The sequence below is a fragment of the Pristiophorus japonicus genome, chromosome 14, assembly GCF_044704955.1.
Source record: "Pristiophorus japonicus isolate sPriJap1 chromosome 14, sPriJap1.hap1, whole genome shotgun sequence".
Classification (NCBI taxonomy): domain Eukaryota; kingdom Metazoa; phylum Chordata; class Chondrichthyes; family Pristiophoridae; genus Pristiophorus; species Pristiophorus japonicus.
This window is the reverse complement of record NC_091990.1, coordinates 135572230-135596836: the sequence shown is the minus strand read 5'-3', so window position 1 is coordinate 135596836 and position 24607 is coordinate 135572230. Positions and strand designations below refer to the sequence as shown.

Here is a 24607-nt window from a genome sequence, read left to right as displayed (position 1 = left end):
GCTCATCCCTCCCTGCAGCCCCAGCAGCGTGCCTCGGCCTAATTCTTCCCCCCCGCCGCCCCTTTTCTCTCTGTTCCCTCCAACGGACGCGGAATTGGCCACCGCCGTTCCAGGCAGATTGTTAAAGGTAAAGGCTGACATTTTAGTGACGGGGGAGTGTTTTAGATTCACCTTCGATAAATTCCAGCACCGAGTGTGAGGGGCGCTGCCTCCGCCTGTTCTACTGAGAGTATCTCGGGCCCCGGGTTGGGGATTTCCACTCCCCCACTCTGTAATCGCTACCAGTCCGACTTATTGTTGCGCTTTCTCCCCAATCCCTCTGCCGCCGATGTTGGGCACCGGCCCGGCCGGGCTCAGGCAGAAGACGGGATCAAATGCAGCCGGTTTGCCAGCGGTCCACTCCGCTCCAGCCAACCCTCGTTCTCCGTGCGCTGCCTTCTTTCGCAATATTTCACCTTTTTTTTCTCGTTTATTCATTCACTCGCATGGATTTATTGTTACAACCACGCCGTTAGCTTGAAATGAGCCAAAGTTAAAATCTAGTGTTCAAAAAGGGGAGGGGAAGAGCCTCCCAATGCTGACAATTTGAAGTAAAAAGAGAAACTGCTGGAAATATGCAGCAGATTGTATTGCATTGAAAAGGGGAAAGATAGTTGAACGGGGGATCTCTCTCGGTACTGTGCCTACTCGGTGCCAGAGTATGGGATATTTCCAGGCGGCTGGAGAGAAATTTGGAAAGGGAGGCGGTAAATCCAGTTGTCGGCCATGTCGGAACAAACGACATCGGTAGGAACAGGGAGGAGGAGCTGTTGGGGGCGAAATTAAAAAGCAGGACCTCGAGGTTAATAATCTCTGGATTATTGTCCGAGCCTTATGCAAATTGGCATAGAAGCAAATCAGGAGAATTAACACGTGGTTAAAGGGCTGGTGTGGGAAAGAGGGGTTCCTTTTCATACGACACTGGCACCAGTACTGGGACTGAAAGGAGCTGCACCAATGGGATGGGCTCCACCTGAACCAGGATAAGACCTGTGTCCCAGTGCAAAGTGTTACGTTTAGAATAACTCCACAAGACGGTGCATCTTCAGCTCACACTGTTGTGACCGTGGTCTCTTTATTGTAACGCCAGAGTGAGAAGGCAGCATGGTAGTCTGCCTTTTATACCTGCTTGCCCAGGGTGTGCAGATGACCCTTGGGTCTCCCACAGGTGTGCCCCCTGGTGGAAAGTCTTACACATTGGTAGTGTTTACATACATAACAGCATTCCCCCCCCCCCCCCCCCCCCCAAAAGTCTTATGTACAAGTTATTTACAAGTTGAGGCGATCCGGGGCTCTGCGTTCCCGGGTCGATCGCCTGAGTTGAAGTCCTGGCATGGGTGAGTCGGTCGGATCATTGCTGCACTGCGGTGGGGCTGGTCTGATTGGATTGTTGGGCATGGTGGGTTCATCCTCGTGGTTGACTGCAAGGTTGATTGCTGGTTGGGTGTGTGTGGGTGGATCAATGATGGTAAAGTCCTCTTCAAACTGTTCTTGGTTTTCAGTGAACCGCAGTTTGGTCTGATCCAAGTGCTTTCTGCACGTTTGTCCATTCAAAAGTTTGACAGCTCTATTCCCCTCTTTGGCTAACACAGTGCCAGCAACCCGTTTGGGACCATGACCATAATTAAGAACAAACACAGGGTCATTGACCTTAATGTCACGTGATACAGCCGCGCAATCATGGTACATATTATGCCGGTGACACCGGGTTTCTACATGATCATTGAGATCCGGGTGGACTAAGGAGAGCCTGGTTTTGAGCGCTCTCTTCATTAGCAGTTCTGCAGGGGGATCCCCGGTAAGTGAGTGGGGTCGCGTCCGGTAGCTGAGCAGAATCTGAGATAACCGGGTCTGCAGGGAACCGTCCGTCACGCGTTTCAAGCTCTGCTTGATGATTTGGACTGCCCGTTCCGCTTGACCATTGGATGCGGGCTTAAACGACGCAGACCTGACCTGTTTGATGCTATTGCGGGTCATGAACTCGTTAAATTCCGAGATGGTGAAGCATGGTCCATTGTCACTAACAAGGACATCAGGCAAATCATGGGTGGCAAACATGACCCGGAGGCTTTCAATGGTGGCAGTGGACGTACATGACGACATTATTATACATTCAATCCATTTAGAGTAAGCGTCCACTGCTACTAGGAACATCTTTCCTAGAAAGGGGCCTGCGAAATCTACGTGGACCCTTGACCACGGTTTGGAGGGCCATGACCACAGACTCAGTGGGGCCTCCCTTGGTGCGTTGCTCAACTGTGAGAAATTATTACATTGGTGTGCACACAACTCCAATTCCGAGTCAATGCCGGGCCATCAAATGTGCGACCTGGCAATAGCCTTCATCATGACTATGCCTGGGTGGGTACTATTAAGGTCGCGTATAAATGTTTCCCTGCCTTTTTTTGGCAAAATTACACAATTCCCCCATAGGAGGCAGTCCGAATGGATGGACATTTCGTCCTTGCGTCGGTGGAACGGCTTAATTTCGTCTTGCATTCCCCTGGTCCCGCCGACCAGCTCCCATTGAGGACGCAGCTTTTTACTAGTGATTGCATCGGGTCCTGGCAGTCCAGGTCCTCATCTAGCGAGCCGTGACGGGTGACCCCTCGCTCTCAAAAGCATCCATTACAAGAAGCAAATCTGCGGGTTGCGCCATTTCCACCCCGGTGGTGGGCAATGGTAGCCGACTGAGGGTTTCAGCACAGTTCTCAGTGCCAGGTCTGTGGCGGATTACATAATCATACGCAAATAACTTTAGTGCCCATCTTTGGATGCGGGATGAAGCATTGGTGTTAATATCTTTGTTTTCTGAGAACAACGAAATGAGCGGCTTGTGGTCGGTTTCAAGCTCGAATCGGAGCCCAAATAGATATTGGTGCATGTTCTTAACCCTGTAAACGCATGCTAATGCTTCTTTCTCAACCATACTGTCGGCTCTTTCAGCCTTATATAAGCTTCTGGACGCACATGCAACCGGTTGCAGTTTGCCTGACCCATTGGCTTGTTGTAACATACAACCGACCCCGTACGAAGATGCATCACAAACTAGTACTAAACGTTTACATGGGTCATACAATACAAGTAACTTGTTAGAACATAGCAGGTTTCTGGCCTTGTTAAAGGCTGTCTCTTGAGATTTACCCCAAACCCAGTCATCATCCTTACATAGCAATAAATGCAATGGTTCCAGCAAAGTGCTCAACCCCAGTAGAAAGTTACCAAAATAGTTGAGTCCCAGGAACGAATGCAGCTCTGTCACATTCTGTGGTCTGGGTGCATTCTTGATGGCCTCCGTCTTGGAGTCCGTGGGTCTGATGTCGTCCGCCGCAATCTTTCTCCCCAGAAATTCGACCTCTGGCGACAGGAAAACACACTTGGAGCATTTCAGCCTGAGTCCCACTCTGTCCAGTCGCTTGAGAACCTCTTCTAGGTTGTGCAAGTGTTCGGTGGTGTTGCGGCCAGTGATCAAGATGTCATCTTGGAACACCACGGTGCACGGAACCGATTTCAGCAGACTCTCCATGTTTCTCTGGAAGATGGCCGCCGCTGAGCGAATCCCAAAGGGGCATCTGTGGTATATGAACAGTCCTTTGTGCGTGTTGTTGCACGTCAATTTTTTTCAAGGTTCAGCCAGCTCCTGTGTCATGTAAGCAGAGGTTAGATCCAGCTTGGTGAACGACTCCCCCACCCCCCCCGGCTAGTGTTGCAAACAGGTCATCTACTTTGGGTAGTGGGTACTGGTCCTGCAACGAGACTCGGTTGATCGTTGCCTTGTAGTGCCCGCAGATTCTGACCGTCCCATCGCTCTTCAACACCAGCACGATTGGACTGGCCCACTTGTTGAACTCGACTGGCGATACGATCCCCTCTAGTTGAAGTCTGTCCAGCTCTATCTCTACTTTTTCTCGCATCATGTATGGAACCGCTCGGGCCTTGTGATGAATGGGTCGTGCATCAGGGACTAGATGGATCTGCACTTTGGCGCCTGTGAAGTTGCCGATGCCTGGCTCGAATAACGATGGGAATTTGTTTAGCACTTGGGCGCATGAGGTGTCATCCTCCGAAGACAGTGCTTTGATGTCGTCCCATTTCCATCGAATCTTTCCTAGCCAGCTTCTGCCGAATAGCATTGGGCCATCGCCTGGTACAATCCATAGTGGTAAATCATGCACAGCTCCATCGCACGATACCTACACTGCCGCACTGCCAATGACTGGTATGAGCTCTTTGGTGTAAGTGCGCAGCTTGGTGTGGATCGAGCTTAGTTTTGGCCTTTGTACCTTGTTGCCCCACAGTTTCTCAAAGCCTTCTGGCTCATAATTGACTGACTCGCCCCCGTGTCCAATTCCATTGAAACTGGAATGCCATTTAATTTGACTTTTAACATTATTGGAGAGCTTTTGGTGGTGAAGGTGTGTACCCCATACACTTCCTCTTCAGCCTCGGGTTGAGTTGCCTCTCTTATTCGTTCAGCATGATCCGTGCCGGATCGGTCACCTTCTGCCGACTCTGCCATGTGGTGAGTCGCAGCACATCTGCACATTCGCTGGAGGTGCCTCATTGTTCCACAGCCCTTGCACACGTAGTGCTTGAATCGACATTGATGAGCTCAATGATTACCTCTGCAGTGCCAACATGGTGCTAATGGACTCGCATTCACGCCCCACAGCAGACTCTGTGTCATCCTAGGCCCTGCCATGTACAGTTCTGCCTGCTGAAGGCGTTATTTTATCCACAGTACTTGCCGGTGAGTTCCGATGCTGCAGTGATATCTGTTTAGTGTTATCGTTCGTGGACATGAAAGCCTGGGATATCGTGATAGCCTTGCTCAGATCTAGGGATTCAGCAGACAGCAGTTTGCAAAGAATGGCCTTGTGGCCGATTCCAAGCACGAAAATGTCCCGCAACACTTCCCCCAAAAATCCAGCAAATACGCACGGTCCCACAAGGCATCTTAGGTCAGCGACATAGCTTGCCACGTCCTGGCCCTCGAAGCGGTGGTGCGTATAAAAGCGATACCTGGCCATCAAGATGCTCTCCTTCGGCTTGAGGTGTTCCCGAACCAGCATGCACAGCTCTTCATATGTCTTCTCCGTTGGTTTCGTCGATGCTAGCAGATTTTTGATAAGGCCATAAATTGTGGACCCGCAAACGGTGAGGAGAATCGCCCTGCACTTGACCGCGGTTTCTTCCTTTTCCAGCTCGTTGCCCACGGTCAAGACGCTCAACGAAATACTGGTCAAGACACTCAAGGGAAAGCTTCCCAATCACCACCCTCAACAAATCTCTCAAGAATACCAACGGCAGCCATAATTGCATGAAAATTCGTGATCTGTTACTCGTCGCCAATTGTTACATTTAGAATAACTCCACAAGACTGTACATCTTCAGCTCAAACTGTTGTGACCTTGGTCTCTTTATTGTAACTCCAGAGTGAGGAGGCAGCATGGTAGTCTGCCTTATATACCTGCTTGCCCAGGGTGTGCAGGTGACCCTTGGGTCTCCCACAGGTGCGCCCCCTGGTGGCAAGTTTTACACATTGGTAGTGTTTACATACATAACAGAAAGGGTAAATAGAAAGGTGGCAAAGGCTTTAAACTAGTAAGATGGGGGGGAGGATCTACAAGAAATGAAACCAGCCTAAATATAAACAAAACAGGAAACGAGCAAAGGAAACAATAAAGAAAAGGAAGAAAGACTTGCATTTATATAGCGCCTTTCACGACCACCAGACATCTCAAAGCACTTTACTGTCAATGAAGTCTTTTAGAGTGTAGTCACTGTTGTAATGTAGGAAATTGTAAGGGAGGACATTGATGGCCAGGGAATAAATAGAGTTATAGAACAGGAGTGTAAAAAGATGGTTAACAAACTGAGAGGAACTGCTATTAAAAATGAGTTAAACTGTCTGTACAGCAATGCACATAGTGTCCGTAATAAAACAGGGGAACTGGAGGCAATATTACATTGCGAGGAACCAGATATAATAGGGATTATTGAGACATGGCTACAAAAGAGTTAGGACTGGGAATTAAACATTACAGGGTGTAACATTTAGAAAAACTAGAGAGGGAAAAGGGGGAGGTGGAGTAGCTGTACTTTATTAGGGGTAACATGATGGCAGTAGAAAAACGTGTCTCTGTTATCAGTAAGTCAAAAATAGAATCCATGTGGATAGAGATAAAAGATAAATTACCAATCACACTTCTAGGTGTAGTCTACAGACCACCTAATAGTGAAGGGAGGTGGAGGAAGAAATATGCAGACAAATTAGGGAAATGAGTAAAAAAAATAGAATAATCATCATGGGGCATTTCAACTACAGGTACTCTGATATCAATTGGACAGAAGAAGTAGATAAAGGGGATAAGGACATGGAGTTCCTTTCATGTGTACAGGACTCCTTTCTAACCCAAATGTGTAAGAAGTCCAACAAGGAAAGATTCACTTTTGGATCTAGTAATGGGGAATGAACCAGAACAGATAAAATAAGTAAAAGTAGGGGAACATCTAGGCAATCGTGAACAGTGACTACACTCCAAAAGAACTTCATTGGCTCTAAAGCACTTTGAGACATCCAGTGGTCGTGAAATCGCTGTATAAATCCAAGTCTTTCTTTCTTTATCATATAATACACTACAAGATAATAATTGAGAAGGACATAAGTATGACGAAGACCAGGGTAATAGATTGGAGAAAAGCCGATTTTGCGAGACTGAGAATAGAACCTGGGAAAATAAGATGGATGACAATACTGGCAAACAATGATGTAGAACAGCAGTGGGAAACATTTAAAATGATATTCAACAGAGTCTGGGAAAAATATATTCCGCTAAAAAACAAGAACAAGCTAAACACTAATGAGACACAATGCATGAATGAAAATACATTAGGGAAAAATTGAGGGTAAGAAAAGAGGCATAGACTAAGTACATGAACAGCAGGGAAGAGCATCATAAGAGAATACAAAGAGATTAGGACATCAGTCAAAAAACCAATTAGAAAGGCAAAAAGGACCTATGAAAATAAATTATCAAGGAACATAAAACTAAATAATCAAAATATTTTACAGGCACATAAATTTTAAAAAGTAAAGTGGGGATGGGAATAGGGCCACTTAGGGATGGACAGGATAATATCACAGTGATAGAGAGATGGCAGATATTAAATAATTATTTTGCTTCAGTATTTACCAGGGAGACAGAACAGGTGGACATGACATAGAATGATGAAATTAGAAATGAGATAACTGTATTTAAATTAAAAAGAGAATATTAAATAAACTGATCAGACTCAAAGAGCATAAAACCCCTGAAATGGACAATTACATCCGCGCATTTTAAAAGAACCTAGGGAAGAGATAGCAGAGGCAAGATACACATAATTAATAAAATCATTAGAACAAGGTGTAGTGCCAGAGGACTGGCAGATAGCTAACACAGTACCTATATTTAAGAAGGGAAATAGAATGTGTGCAGGAAACTAAAGACCAGTCAGCTTAAGATCGGTGGTAGAAAACATAATGCAATCCCTTCTAAAGGACAAAATAGAAGAACATCTAGAAACCAAAAATATAATAATTAATAGTCAGCATGGATTTCAAAAGGGAAAGTCTTGCTTGATCAATATACAAGGGTGAACAGGCTGGGTTTCTTTTGAAAAAAGAAGGCTGAGGGATGGCCAAATAGGTCTTTAAAATTATAACAGGTTTTATTTTAATTTGTTCCATCACTGTGGGCATCACTGGCAAGGCCAGCATTTATTGCCCTTGAGAAGATGGTGGTGAGCTGCCTTCTTGAACCGCTGCAGTCCTTGTGGTGAAGGTTCTACCACAGTGCTGTTAGGGAGGGAGTTCCAGGATTTTGACCAAGCGATGATGAAGGAATGGCAATATACTTCCAAGTCAGGATGGTGTGTGATTTGGAGAACGTGGAGGTGGTGGTATTCCCATGCTCCTGCTGCCCTTGTCCTTCTAGGTGGTAGAGGTCGCAGGTTTTGGAGGTGCTGCCGAAGAAGCCTTGGCGAGTTGCTGCAGTGCATCTTGTAGATGGTACACACTCTAGCCACGGTACGTCGGTGATGGAAGGAGTGAATGTTTATGGTGATGGATGGTTGCAAATCAAGTGGGCTGCTTTGCCCTGGATGGTGTCGAGCTTCTTGAGTGTTGGAGAGTATTCCATCACACTCCTGACTTGTTCCTTGTAGATGGTGGAAAGGCTTTGGGGAGTCAAGAAGTGAGACACCTGTCACAGACTACCCAGTGTCTGACCTGCTCTTGTTGCCACAATATTTATGTGACTGGTCCAATTAAGTTTCTGGTCAATGGTGAACCCCCAGGATGTTGATGGTGAGGGATTCAACGATGTTAATGCCGTTAAATGTCAAGGTGCGGTGGTTGGACTCTCACTTGTTGGAGATAGTCATTGTCTGGCACTTGTGTGACGCGAATGTTACTTGCCACTTATCAGCCCAAGCCTGAATGTTATCCAGGTCTTGCTGCATGTGGGCATGGACTGGTCCATTATCTGAGGAGTTGCGAATGGCACTGATGGAATAGATACAGAGAGAGTGTTTCCATTTGTGGGGAAGAGCAAAACTAGAGGCCATCAACATAAGATAGTTACCAAGAAATCAAATAGGGAATTCCGAAGGAACTTTACCCAGAGTGGTGAGAATGTGGAACTCGCTACCACAGGGAGTGATTGAAGCGAATATTTTGGTACATTTAAAGGGAGGCTAGCCAAGCATATGAGTGAGAAGAGAATAGAGGGTTAGGCTGATAGCGATGGCTGAAGAAAGACGGGAGGAGTTTCAAGTGGATCATAAATGCCGGCTTGGACTAGTTGGGCCAAATGGCCTGTTTCTGTGCCATATATTCGATGTAATCCTATGTAATTTCCAGTAATGTAGTTTTTACTATTTGCTGGAATTGTTCGGACAATTACGGAATATATATTTTAAAAATTCTGATAATACTGATTACATTCGTATAATATCATTTAAAACAAATGTATTTTAAATACACTATCTTTTAGCCATAAAAAATACTAATTAACTAATCTCTTAATGCAAAAGATGTACTGAGCCATGTTTGTTGTTGTCGGTTTTGTGGGGTTGACAGTCTGCCCAATTCAACAAATTAGAAATCAGTCTAAAATAAATGAACTCATTGTTCATTGGAGGGTCATATTCATGTGTTATATCATAGATATCACACCAAAACTATACATTGAAGAGACTGACCTTTTAACATCATCACTCACAATGAAATGCAAAATTTATTGTGTTCTTAATATCTTCATGGGTCATGATAGTCAATATTTCATTCATTTTATATTGCTATTTTACCACCATTCTGCATCACAGTATTACACATTATCTGCCATTCGATTTAATGTACTTTTACTCAGTCTCTGTAGATTTACTTGAATTTCATCCTATTACTCAAATTATCCTTTACTCTTAAAATCTCAACTTATCTGGTCATCAAATTGTGATTTGAATCCATCTAATTTGCTGTATATTAATTATATTTGAGACTTCTGTTAAATAAAATTAATGGTTTTGTACCACCACGGTATATGCTAGACTCTTGACATTTACAGCATGTGTACCATCATTACATGTGTCCCTTGTGTTTAATTCCACTATGCTTAGCTCAAATTTTTGTGCACAGACTTGATCCACATTGAAGGTATTTACATTCAGCAAGGCATTTTAGCTTTGTATAATTGGTGTAATGTCTTCTTCTTGGGCAATCCCTCGGAATCGAGGATGACTTGCTTCCACACTAAAATGAGTTATAAGGTGACTGATGAGACCAATGCAGGACCTACAATCTCTGTCGCAGGTGGAGCAGATGGTGGTTAGAGGGACAGGTGGGTGGGCCAGGGATTCCCAAGAGTCGGTGGGGATGTTAAAATTTTTCAAGGAGGCTTTGAGGGTGTCCTTGAAGCGTTTTCTCTGCCCTCCTGAGGGCCGTGACGTAACTCGGAGTAGAGTGCTTGTTTCAGGAGTCCAGTGTCAGGCATGCGGATGTGGCCCATCCATCGGAGCTGATCCAGCGTGGTCAATGCTGGGGATGTTGGCCTGAGAGAGAACACAGACGTTGGTGTGCCTGTCCTGCCAATGAAGGTTCATGATTTTGTGTTTTTTGTTGGATAGCTACACATTAGCAAAAGGGACTACTAACTTTATATTTCTACTGATCTAGTAACAGTGATGTTTCTCAATATATAATAACAAAAATACATCAAAAATTGTAAGTGACATTTTTTAAATGAAATTGTTCTCATAGGTTCTGATTTGATCAGTTGCGATATGGAGCCAAGTGGCGGTGCTGGAGGTGCAACCATTGCAGGTCCAACAGAAGAGAGTTACTTCATGAGCTACACCTTCACGGACAGGTTACACTCTGTACGTGTTGCTCAGAGCATTATGGATCTGTGCCTTGAAGACAGGCTGTTTGCAGACGTTACCATCTCCGTGGAAGGTAAAGAATTCCAGCTTCACCGGCTAGTGCTTTCTGCTCAGAGCTGCTTCTTTCGTTCCATGTTCACCTCTAATTTAAAGGAAGCTCATAATGATGTTATAGAACTCAAAGATGTGAATGCAAGTGTTTTCCAGCTCCTTGTGGAATATATCTACCGGGGGACTGTAAAATTGAGAGTGGAGGATCTGCAGGAGACATATGAGGTGGCGGATATGTACCAGTTGACCTCACTTTTTGAAGAGTGCTCTCGGTTTCTGGCTCGGACAGTTGACATCAGGAACTGTTTACAGGTCATGTGGTTAGCGGATCAGCACAGTGACCAGAAACTGTACACGGCAGCAAAACAATGTGCAAAAACACACCTATCACAGCTTCACAAGACTGAAGATTTTGTGAAACTACCTGTAAGATTATTCACAGACATCATTAAAGGTACGTGTTTATCTTTCTTGATTTTTTTTGATGGAGGGGACAAAACACATTTTTAATTCTATCCAATAAGGGAACTTCTGGAATGAGATTACTTGTAAGTGAACTGTACAAGGGTCCTTGTGGTATCTAAGACAGATTTACCGTTGGAAGGAACTGCTTAATGTAGGAGATAATCCTGTAGAATTTCTAAAAGAATTAATGACCTCTGATACTTCAAAAAATATTTATTCCTCTTTCTCCTGTAGCGGTTAAACGTTATATCCACCCCTTCCTGGCAGTATTGGTCATGGAGAAAGTGCAAATCAAAAGTGTCCCATTTTAAATTGAAGGGCAGCTGCAAAAATGCAAAGGCGTACTCCCTTTGATGTCTGTTACAAAATTCCCATTCAAGTGGGAACTCTAGTGCTAGAGCTGTACTTATAACTCATATCTCTCTGAGAGGATCAACTCCTCAAAAAGGAATATTATAACTTTAATGGATCCTTTGGGCTGGATTTTCGGCTCATTTGCGTCCCATTTAGCACCTCGGCGGGACGCAAAAATGATTTTTTTGGGGGGCATGAAATGAGGCACATAAGATTTTGCGCCCAGGCAGAATTTTCGCCAATGATTTTGCAGCGGCGCTAAAACTTAGCGCCCACCGCTGTTTTGACTGATTGGATGACGTTAACTATAAAACAATAATACGCCTTTTTGGGAAAGAAGAGACACACATAGTAGAAGAAGAAAGCGCATCAAAAGAAAGTAAGACACATTTTATATATTCCAATAAATTGTTAATAGAATCAGACAGCGCAGAAGGTAGTCATTCAGCCCATCATGCCTGGGCTGGCTCTTTGAAAGAGCTATCAAATTAGTCCCGCTTCCCCACTCTTTCTCCTTGGCCGTGCAACTGTTTACGTTTCAAGTATATATCCCATTCCCTTTTAAAAGTCACTATTGAATCTGCTTCCACCATTCTTTCAGGCATTACATTCCAGATCATGACACAATATAAGAAATAGACGCAGGAGTAGGCCATTCGGCCCCTTGAGCCTGCTCCGCCATTCATTAAGATTATGGCTCATCTTCTACCTCAACTCCACTTTCCTGCACTATGTCTTGATTCTCTTAATATTCAAACATCTATCAATCTCTTGAATAGACTCAATGACTGAGCATCCACGGTCCTCTGGGATAGAGAATTCCAAAGATTCATCACCCTCTGAGTGAAAACATTTCTCCTCATCTCAGTCCTAAATGGCCGATCCTTTATTCTAAGACTGTGACCCCTGGTTCTAAATTCCTCAGCCAGAGGAAATATCCTCCCTGCATCTCCCCTGTCAAGCCCTGTAAGAATTTTGTATGTTTCAATGAGATCACCACTCATTCTTCTAAACTCTAGAGAATATCGGCCTAGTCTACGCAATCTCTCCTCATAGGACAATCCCCCCATCCCAGGAATCAGTCTGGTGAGCATTCGTTGCACTCCCTCTATAGCAAGTATATCCTTCCTTAGGTAAGGAGACCAAAACTGTACACAATACTCCAAGTGTGGTCTCACCAGGGCCCTATATAATTGCTGTAAGACATTACTCTTGTACTCAAATCCTCTTGTAACAAAGGCTTTTGCTTTCTTAATTGATTGCTGTACCTGCATGTTAACTTTGTGATTCGTGTACAAGAACACCCAAGTCCCTCTGAACACCAGTATTTCCCAAGTCCTCACCTTTTTAAAACATACTCTGCTTTTCTATTTTTCCTACCAAAGTGGATAACTTCACATTTCTCTACATTATATTCCATTTGAACATAAGAACGTAAGAAATAGGAGCAGGGGTAAGCCATAAAGCCCCTCGAGCCTGCTCCGCCATTCAATAAGATCATGGCTGATCTGATCATGGACTCAGTTCCACTTCCCTGCCCGCTCCCCATAACCCCTTATCCTCTTATTGTTTAAGAAACTGTCTATTTCTATCAAATTTATTTAATGTCCCAGCCTCCACAGCTTTCTGAGACAGCGAATTCCACAGATTCATAACCCTCAGAGAAGAAATTTCTCCTCTTCTCAGTTCTAAATGGGCGGCCCCCTATCCCAAGATCATGCCCTCTAGTTCTAGTCTCCCCCATCAGTGAAACATCCTCTCTGCATCCACCTTGTCCAGCCCCCTTGTAATCTTACACGTTTCTACAAGATCACCTCTCATTCTTCTGAATTCCAATGAGTAGAGCCCCAACCTACTCAACCTTTCCTCATAAGTCAACCCCCTCATCTCTGGAATCAACCTAGTGAACCTTCTCTGAACTGCCTCCAAAGCAAGTATATCCTTTCGTAAATATGGAAACCAAAACTGCACGCAGTATTCCAGGTGTGGCTTCACTAATACCCTGCACTTTGCAATCTTTCTCCATTTAAATAATAACTTGTTCTTTGATTTTTTTTCTGCCAAAGTGCATGACCTCAGTAAAGTGCATGGTGGCATTTTCCAACATTATACTCCATCTGCCAAATTCTTGTCCATTCACTTAGCCTATCTATGTCCTTCTCACACTTTACCCTTCCTCCCATCTTTGTATCGTCAGCAAACTTGGCTACGTTACACTCAGTCCCCTCTTCCAAGTCGTTAATATAGATTGTAAATTGTTGGGGTCCCAGCACTAATCCCTGTGGCATCCCACTCGTTACCGATTGCCAACCCGAGAATGAACCATTTATCCCGACTCTCTGTTTGTCAGCCAATCTTCTATCCTTGCTAATATATTACCCCCAACAGCATGAACTTTTATCGTGTGCAGTAACCTTTTGTGTGGCACCTTGTCAAATGCCTTCTGGAAATCCAAATACACCACATCCATTGGTTCCCCTTTATCCACCCTGTTCGTTACATCCTCAAAGAATTCCAGCAAATTTGTCAAATGTGACTTCCCCATCATAAATCCATGCTGACTTTGCCTGACCAAATTTTGCTTTTCTAAATGTCCTGTTACTGCTTCTTTAATAATGGACTCCAACATTTTCCCAACCACAGATGTTAGGCTAACTGGTCTATAGTTACCTGCTTTTTGTCTGCCTCCTTTTTTGAATAGGGGCGTTACATTTTCAGTTTTTCAATCTGCTGGGACCTCCCCAGAATCCAGGGAATTTTGGTAAATTACAACCAATGCATCCACAATCCCTGCCGCTACTTCTTTTAAGACCCTAGAATGCAAGCCATCAGGTCCAGGGGATTTATCTTCCTTTAGTCCCATTATCTTACTAAGCACCGCCTCCTTAGTGATTGTGATTATGTTAAGTTCCTCCCCCACTACAGCCCTTTGACTATCCACTGTTGGAATATTGTTAGTGTCCTCTACCATAAAAACTGATACAAAATACTTGTTTAGAGTTTCTGCCATCTCCATGTTCCCCATTACTAATTCCCCGGTCTCGTCCTCTAAGAGTCCAACATTTACTTTAGCCACTCTTTCTTCTTATATACCTATAGAAACTTTTACTATCTGTTTTTATATTTTGTGCTAGTTTACTTTCATAGTCTATCTTCCCTTTCTTAATCATTTTTTTAGTCATTCTTTGCTGGCTTTTAAAAGCTTCCCAATCTTCTGTCCTCCCACTAGTTTTGGCCACTTTGTATGCCCTTGTTTTTAATCAGATACCGTCCTTTATTTCTTTAGTTAGCCATGGATGGCTTTCTTTTCTCTTGCACTCTTTCCTCCTTACTAGAATATATTTTTCTTGAGAGTTGTGGATTATCTCTTTTTAAATGTACACCACTGTTCATCAACCGTCCCACACTTCAATCTGTTTTCCCAGTCTACTTTAGCCAACTCTGCCTTCATATCTTCATGGTCTCCTTTATTTAAGTTTAGTATGCTGATTAGAGATCCAACTTTCTCACCCTCCATCTGAATTTGAAACTCACTTATGCTATGATCACTCATTCCAAGAGGAGCCTTTACTAAGAGATTGTTTATTAATCCTGTCTCATTACACAGGACCAGATCTAGGATAGCCTGCCGCCTGGTTAGTTCCGTTACATACTGCTCAAGGAACCCGTCCCTTATGCACTCTATGAACTCCTCCTCAAGGCTACCCTGACCAATTTGATTTGTCCAATCAATATGGAGGTTAAAATCACCCATGATTATTGCTGTTCCCTTTTTACAAGCCCCCACTATTTCCTGGTTTCTGCTCCGACTAACAGAGTTGCTACTGTTTCTTTGCTGTGTTCTTGCCCACTCACTTAGCCTGTCTATATCCCCTTGAAGTCTCTTTGCCTCCTCCTCACAACTTAAATTCCCACCTAGCTTTGTATCATCAGCAAACTTGGATATATTACATTTGGTCCCCTCATCCAAATCATTGATATAGATTGTCAATAGCTGAGGCCCAAGCACTGATCTTTGCGGAACCCCACCAGTTACAGTCTGCCAACCCGAAAATGACCCGTTTATTCCTACTCTCTGTTTTCTATCTGTTAACCAATCCTCAATTCATGATTGTATATTCCGAGTCGCAATGCAGATTGCGCCCACTAAGGAACACAGTGGACATGAACTTCACCACGTGACAAATCCAAGAAAAGTGTAGGGAGCAGCATCAATCTCTGTATATGGCTTTCTTTAACCTCACAAAGGCCTTCGACTCTGTCATCTGTAAGGGATTATAGAGTGTCCTCAAACTCGGCTGTCCTCAAAAATTTGTCACTATCCTCCGCCTGCTTCATGATGACACGCAAGCTGTGATTCTTACCAACGGATCAACCACAGACCGAATACAAGTGCAGACCAGGGTCATGCAGGGCTGCGTCATTGCACCAACGCTCTTCTCAATCTTCCTCGCTGCAATGCTTCATTTCACCTTGAAACAAGCTCCCTGCTGGAGTGGAGTTAATCTACAGGTCATGCGGGAAATTGTTCCATCTCTGTCATTGAATTACAGTATGCAGACGATGCTTGTGTTTGTGCACACTCGGAGGCCGAACTCCAAACCATAGTCGACACCTTCACAATTGCGTACGAGAGTTTGGGCCTTACATTAAACATTCGTAAGACAAAGGTTCTCTACCAACCTGCTCCCACTACACAGTACTGCTCCCCAATTATCAAGATCCATGACGAGTCCTTGGACAATATGGACCACTTCCCTTATCTTGGGAGCCGACTATCAGCAAGGATAGACATAAATGACGAAGTCCAATACCGCCTTCAGTGTGCCAGTGCAGCCTTCGGTCGCCTGAGGAGAAGAGTGTTCGAAGACCAGCATCTCAAACCCGGCACCAAGCTCATGGTCTACAGAGCAGTAGTGATACCACTTCACAGATATGGACTATGTACAGTAGGCACCTCAAAACACTGGAGAAGTACCACCAATGCTGCCTCCGCAAAATCCTGCAAATTCACTGGTAGGATAAGTGCACCAACGTCTGTGTTCTCTCTCAGGCCAACATCCCCAGCATCGAGGCATTGACCACGCTCAGTCAGCTCCGATGGACAGGCCACATTGTCTGCATGCCCGATACTAGACTCCCGAAACAAGCACTCTACTCCGAGTCCAAGGAGGGCGGAGAAAACGCTTCAAGGACACCCTCAAAGCTTCCTTGAAAAAAATGTAACATCCCAATGGACTCTTGGGAATCCCTGACCCAAGACCGCTCAAAGTGGAGGAGAAGCATTCGGGAAGACTCCGAACACTTCGAGTGTCTTTGCCGGGAGCACGCGGAAGCCAAGTACAAACAACGGAAGGAGCGTACGACAAATCAAGCACCCCACCCACCCGTCCCTCCAACCACCATCTGCCCCACAGAGTCTGTAGATCTTACATTGGCCTCATCAATCACCTTAGAACTTACTTTAATGTGGAAGCAAGTCATCCTCGACTCCGGGGGACTGCCTAAGAAGAAGAGTATATTGCCCCCAAACTCATCAACCCTAATTTTGTTTAATAACCTCTTTGTGGCACCTTATAGAATGCCTTCTGAAAATCAAAATACACCATATCCTCTGGTTCTCCCTTATCTATTGTGCTAGTTACAAACTCAAAAAACCCCAACAGATTTGTCAATCTTGATTTCCCTTTCATAAATCCATGTTGACTCTGCCCAATCCTATTATAATTTTCTAAGTGTTCTCTTAACACATCCTTAATAATAGATTCTAGCATTTTCTCTACTACTGATGTCAGGCTAATTGGTCTGTAGTTCCCCGTTTTCTCTCGCCCTCTTCTTAAACAGCAGGGTTAAATTAGCTACCTTTCAATCCATGGGAACCTTTCTAGAATCTATGGAATTTTGGAAGATGACAACTAATGCATCCACTATCTCTATAGCCACCTCTTTCAAAACTCTTAAGATGTAGGCCATGAGGTCCAGGGGATTTATCAGATTTCAGTCCCAATAATTTCTCCAGTACTATTTTTTTTACTAATACTTATTTCTTTCAGTTCCTCATTCTCGCTAGACCCTTGGTTCTCCACTATTTCCAGGAGGTATTTTGTGTCTTCTTCCATGAAGACTTACACAAAGTATTTGTTTAATTTCTCTGCCATTTCCTTATTCTGCATTATAATTGCTCCTGTCTCAGCTTGTAAAAGGACCCACATTTACTTTCACTAATCTTTTCCTTTTTACATACTTATAGAAGCTTTTACAGTCTGTTTTTATGTCTCCTGCCAGTTAACTCTCATTCTATTTCTCCTTTCTTTATCAATTTCTTGGTCCTCCTTTGCTGAATTCTAAAATCCTCCTAATCCTCAGGCTTACTTCTCTTTTTGGCAACATTATAAGCCTCATCCTTTGATCTAATACTACCTTTAACTTCTCTTGTAAGCCACAGTTGGACCACTTTACCTGTGGGGGTTTTTGTGCCTTAAAGGAATGTATATTTGTTTTAAATTATGTATTAATTCTTTAAATGCTAGCCATTGCTCGCCTACCATCATACCTTTTAATGTAGTTTCCCAATCTACCATAGCCAACTCGCCCCCTCATACCTACGTAGTTAGCTTTGTTTAGATTTAAGACCCTAGTTTCGGATTTAATTAAATCACTTTCAATATAAAATTCTATCATATTATGGTCACTCTTCCCTAAGGGCCCCTTTACTACAAGGTTATTAATTAACCCTTTCTCATTGCACAATACTACATCTAAAATAGCATGCTCCCTTGTTGGTTTCACAACATACTGATCTAGAAAACTATCTTGTATACATTCCATGAATTAGTCCTCCACATTATTACTGCAAATTTGTTTTGTCCAGTCTATATGTAAATTAAAGTCCCCTATGATTACCATAGTACCCTTGTTACATGCACTAATTTCCTGATTTATACTCTGCCCTACATTACAACTACTGTTTGGGGGTCAAGAAACTACTCCCACCAATAACAACTTGCTACTTTTAAAAAATTCTCCTCATGTCATCTCTGGTTCTTTTGCCAATTATCTTAAATCTGTGTCCTCTGGTTACCAACCACTCCTCCCAATGGAAACAGTTTCTCTTTATTTACTCTATCAAAACCATTGATAATTTTGAACACCTCTATTAAATCTTCCCTTAACCCTTTCTGCTCGAAGGAGAACATTCCCAGCTTTACTAGGCTCTCCACATAACTATAGTCCCTCATCCCTGGTATCATTCTGGTAAATCTACTCTGTCCCCTCTTTAAGGCCTTAAACTCATTCTGTGAACTAGTTAAACTTTGAATGGATCAGTATGGTCCCCTGATATACCATCATAGCATCTATATACTGTGTAAATAATTTAACATTATCATATGTAGAAAACAATGAATGTTTTGTTGGGAAGTCTTTCATTTATATAAAATATGCTCACAATCCGCATCTCGAAGATTACAAGAGAGTTTTTGATAAAATAATAAAAATGGGAACATTTCTTTTTTTGTCTGCAATTAATGGTCTGCTAACATGAGCACTTAACTTTGAAAAGTGGAATATCTTGAGAATATCATTTTAGTAGTGGGTCACTTATTATGGAAAAAATTAGCATTTTTTTTTTGTTGAAGAAATTTCACCCCATAGGTTTTTAATTTCCATCTATGCACAGCTAAACTTCAGTACAGTAAAGCCAGATGGTTAATCACCATGATATGATGTGGAGATAAACCAGGGTGAAGCCCAGTAAACAAAACCAGTTAAGGTAGTTTCAAGTAGGATTTTGCTTCAATTAGACAGGGGAAAATCTAACCAATTTAGTTCATATAGTGAGTTGAAAAGAAACACTCTATTCCTACAAATACATTCTTTTAGAAACAAAGCAAAGCCCTTTGGGATTCTTAATGCGGAGTAATATTTCTATTATAAATGTTTGTAACCCATAAATACCTGTTAAGAGAATTTTAAGGTTGAATTCAGAACTCAACTTCTCTCGATAGCAATGGTAATTATAACTATTGTTACTAAATTGAGAGCAATTATCTTTTAAGAATCCAGACACTGTCTCCCTCATACCTCCATCAGAGAAATGGACTCACCATGGATTCCATGAAAGAATGTAATGGACCTTACAGTGTGAATAATCCTTACTATAACTGGTACTTTGAACTGGTGATTATTTGCACTATCTTAAATTTAGTTCTCACCAAGAAAATATACTAAATTGTTGAGAGTAATCAACATTAGTGTAATGAAATAACCATCAGTTCAAAATGTCAGTTAAAGGAACCACTGGTCATTCACATTGAGGTAAGATCCATAACTTTCTTCCATGGACCTATTTCCCAGACGGGTGTATAAGAGAGACAGTGGGGATGATTTTTTTCTCCAGTGTAATTAGGCAAGCGATGATGTCGGCGGTAGACCCAACCGATCTTTGTACTCAGCCCTAGTTAGCATTGAATAGGCGGGCTGCCAGCGCTAATCTCTCTGCTTCTAGGTAGCTTCCCCTTTAGGAGGGCAGGAAATCCCCCGAGGCAGACACGGATCATACGCCTGCAGCAGCATCTTAAAAGAGAGCTGGAAAGATCAGGAGGGTCAGTGCACTTAATGTTCAAAACTCTTTAAAATAATCAAGGAATAATGATACCAGAATTTCTTCCAGCGTTCACCTACTGCAGCTAATGATCCCTTTAAGTAGTGCTGGAAATGGTCGCCTGCTGGCCTATGCTGCCCATGATTTGTTGGTGGGTTAAAGAGGCAGCAATGGGACGCTGATTGACATGAAAATCTCTGAGGTCTTAACTGCATCATCTGACTCCTATTTCAATATTTGAATTAAGCCTAAATCAAGGTCCACCCAAAAATTGGAACATGAAGACCTCCAGTATAAGTTGGTGCGACTTTTCACAGGCATAAACGGGGCGATAGCGAGCCAAAAATCAGCCCCAGTCTGGATTCTTGCCATACAATGCTAGGAAACTAAAACAAGAACCTTTTTTTTTCATGATACTGTAGATGGTGTTCCCAGTTCTCAGAAGCCCGCCAAAGCCATAGAAACTTGGATAGACCATAACAAGGAAGAGCGAGCACAATACTCTGAGAACCTGACATCCAGTCTAAAGGTACTGTACCTCAAAACTAGCCAGTGTAAATGGTAAACCAATACATTCTCTGAAACTAAAGTTTCCCACTAGTGTGAAACAGAAGAAGGATCCCTATAGAATATTGCTATTTGCAAAGTTTAGCTTGTCCCCTTAATGGAAATGCATTAATCCAAACTGTTGCACAATGAGATGCATTGGTCAGATGACTTAAATTATAGGGATGAATGTTGGGTCAGTAGATTTGCAGAGTTCTTAATACAACATTCATATATCGATAAATCATATTTTGGGCTTCAGGGCATCACTGCAAGAGTTCGTCAGGGAAGCGTCCTCAGCCCAACCATCTGCAACTGCTTCATTGGTGACCTTCCTCCATCATAAAGTCAGGAGTAGGACTGTTCACTAATAATTCCAGTGTTCAGCCCTCCATTTACAACTCTTCCGATAATGGAACTGTCCATGCCAGTCTATAGTAAGACCTGGATAGTATTCAGGCTTGGGCAGACAAGTGGCACAGAAGAGTTGTAAATGGAGGGCTGAACACTGCGGAATCATTAGTGAATAGCCCTACTCCTGACCTTTATGATGGAGGGAAGGTTGTCAATGGTTGGGCTGAGGACGCTTCCCTGACGAACTCCTGCATTGATGCCCTGAAGCCCAAAATATGATTTATCCATGTATGAATGTTGTGGCCGGGTGATGACTATCTTGCATAAGAATCTTGAACAACAGAAAGCCCAACCATCTTCCTTCACTGTCACAACCATCGCCAAATCCCCTCTATCTTAGGAAGGGGGGAATCACCATTGACCAGAAGCCTAATTGGTCCAGCCGTGTCAACACAATGGCTATAAGAGCAGGTCAGAGATTGGTTACTCAACGATGAGTGGTTCACCTCCTGACCCCCAAAGTCTCTCCGCTATCTATAAGGTTCAAATCGGGAGTATGATGGAATACTCACTACTTTCTTAGATGGGTGCAGCTGCAACTGCAACAATACTCAAAGCCAAACACCATCCAGATTAGAGCAGTTTACTGATCGGTGATCCTGCCACTCCCATTACCAGTGCACTATATCTGCAGTTTATATAATCTTTACAATGCATTACAGTAACTCACTAAGGTTACTTTGACAACATTTCCCTCCCCAGTCAGCTCTACCATTGAGGACAGGAGCAGCAATGTTGTAAGAACACCATCACCTCCAGATTTCCCTCCAAGTCATACACCATGATTTGGACACTTATTTTGTTCTTTCATTATTGTTGGGTCAATATTCTGGAATTCCCTATTCACACCATTTTGGGAGCACCATCACCATAAGGACAAGGCTCACCACCTCATGGTAACTAGGGATGGGCAGTAAATTCAACCATGCCAATGCCACCTACATCCTGAGAACACGTTTTAAAAATGACAGTTTTTTTAACGTTTGCAGGTAGAAACATTGAATTTGGATTTTTTTCCCCCTCTGCAAAAATGTATTTATCAGGTTCAGTTGTTGAAGGATTATTCGGAATCATCACCTAGGTAAATCATAGAAACAAATAGAGCACTGAAGCATGATTTACCATATGCACTGTAAAATCTAGGCTGGAGGAGGTGCAAAGCATCTACTGCAATAGAGCTACATTGAGTGAGGTGTATGGCTTGGGTAAGTGATGATACCAGCATAGCTGTCAATTCCGAAAACATAAACTGCTGGTACCCTAAAACTTAGGGTTTGATCATGATCAAATGTAACTTGTACTTTGACACCAATGATTTAGTGAGAGGCTACTGCATTGCATTACCACAATTACTACTAAATGCATTAGGCCAATTGTTCCAAATTTAACACATCAAAATCCTTGTATTATTTTCATGATCGGGACCAACAAATGATAATCCTCCAACAGTTTGAAAATACAAATAATTTTTGCCTACTATTCATCCCTTCTGCGGTTAAATTTGAATGTTTCAAATGTATTTTATTAACAAACCAAAACTGCTATTGTCAGAAATTGAAAATAATTAACTCGGGTTTTTGGAGGACACTGCATTTGACTTTATTGTGTAGAAGAGATGGGACAATTGTTTTGCTGCATCGATTACTGATATAGTGGGTTTGCTGGTCTTTCTTGTACACAAGGTGACCAAAGGTAGGAGACATTTTTTGTTTCCACTCACCTCTGAATAAAAAGTGCTTCTAGTGAGAAAGAGAGAAATGATTTAACAAGTCATACTAAGCACTCAAGTCATCCTGTCTAAAGAAAGGCTATTGTCGTCAGCCCAATAATAACACAGCTATGCAAGTAATTGTATTGATATTTAAGATTGGCATGTAAAGAAATCCTGCCAGTTTATCAGTATTGTAATTTTTTATGTCTCAAACAGGAAATTGGTGAGATTGTTCATATTTATCTGATTGGAAAGGAAGACACGCGGACGCACTCCCTGGCAGTTTCTTTGCACTGTGATGATGATGCCATCAGTGTCAGTGGGCAAAATAGATTGCGCCAGCAGATCACGGCTGCATGCAAGCATGGCAGTGACCTGTATGTTGTCGGTGGCCCCATCCCACGCCGGATGTGGAAGTGTAACATGGAAACAATGGACTGGGAACAGTGTGCATCGCTGCCAAGAGATCGCCTTCAGCACACGCTGGTATCTGTCCCAAGTGAGGATGCCATTTATTCACTGGGTGGGAAAACACTACAGGATACGCTATCCAGCGCTATCATTTATTATGTAGTCTGTGATAATGTGTGGGTTGAAACCAATCAGCTGGACACTGCAGTATCTTGTGCTGCTGGTGTTAACCTTAATGGAACTATCTATCTTCTGGGTGGGGAGGAGAATGACCTGGACTTCTTTACCAAACCATCTCGTCTCATCCAGTGTTTTGACACACACTCCAGAACATGCCAATTAAAGTCGTACCTCCTCCCCTTTGCAGGCCGTATGCATGCCGCTATTCACAAGGACCTGATTTTTATTGTAGCCGAGGGGGACTCTTTGGTATGTTACAATCCACTGCTTGACAGCTTTACCAGACTGCGCTTCCCAGAGGTTTGGAGTCGTGTACCCTCCTTCTGGAAGATTGCTAGTTGCAATGGGTGTATCTATGTTTTCAGAGACAAGTGTAAAAAGGGTGATGCCAATACATTAAAACTGAACCCAGCCACATCTGTGGTCTCAGTGATCAGTGGAATTGAGATACTGCTGACTAATTGGCAGTTTATTTTGGCATGATTCAAACTGAATACTGAAATTAAACTTGCAGTAAAATGATTGCAGGACAGTTTTGCATTGTGAAAGTTTGTAGTGGTTCAATGTCACAATTTAATTCACTGTCAACCCATAATTGTATCATCTATTTTTCCAAAAGCTGACAGTGATCAAACATTTACTGCATATAACAGACCAATAAAAGATTTAACTGCAGTATTTAGTTCATCGGCCACAGCAGAATTATTATTTTTTTAAACTACTGCAGTTGATAGAAAACTTCAGTACAGGGTACTTGTGTTTTGATTTGATGTGGCATTAACTGACCTAAACCTAATTTAATAAATACTGCCTCTCAAACTATTTTAGCCCAACTTTATTTGAAACTGAGACAGAACTAGGAAGGACAAGTAAAGAAAAGCTACGTAATTCTACAAAAAGGGTGACAGTATTATGTTCAAAATATTTTTCAACATAGGCGGCAACATTACTTTTATCATAACATTGTCAGTTCCTTTTATGAAAAGAGATTAACCACAAAGAAATAATGTATTTCTTCCACAACATGTGCTTTAACAAATGCATTATTGTTTTAAACCGAATCAGGGAAGGTTTCCTCTGTGCCCCCTTATATGTATAATAAACTCATTCTTTGTAAATAGGTTTCTGATTTTATTACACAATATACAGAGGAAATTGTCTACAATATGATTTCATTGACATATGTTGCAGAAAGTGGCCTTGTGGAACAGTGCAACGGGGTATTAGTACACTGTGACATTTGAGTAACTGTCTGCTGGTTTGCATCCATAAGACCCACACGGCATGTTTCCAATTTCTACCAGGGACTTAAGTAAATGAATTACTCTCTCTCAGTAGATGAGTTGTTAATCTATTTATCACCACCATTGCAAGAGTTGGGGCACTAAGCACTAGAGAAAATGATGATAGCT

General features: G+C 42.7%; 1 protein-coding gene across 1 annotated transcript; it reads left to right on the top strand.

The window, feature by feature from the left end:
• Positions 1 to 16: 16 nt before the first annotated feature.
• kbtbd4 (kelch repeat and BTB (POZ) domain containing 4) lies at positions 17 to 24313 on the top strand. Its single transcript, XM_070899652.1, has 4 exons — positions 17 to 127; positions 10340 to 10966; positions 20356 to 20462; positions 22821 to 24313. Exons 2-4 carry the CDS (start codon positions 10363 to 10365, stop codon positions 23676 to 23678), a joined length of 1569 nt encoding a protein of 522 aa, XP_070755753.1. The 5' UTR covers positions 17 to 127; positions 10340 to 10362; the 3' UTR covers positions 23679 to 24313.
• Positions 24314 to 24607: the final 294 nt, after the last annotated feature.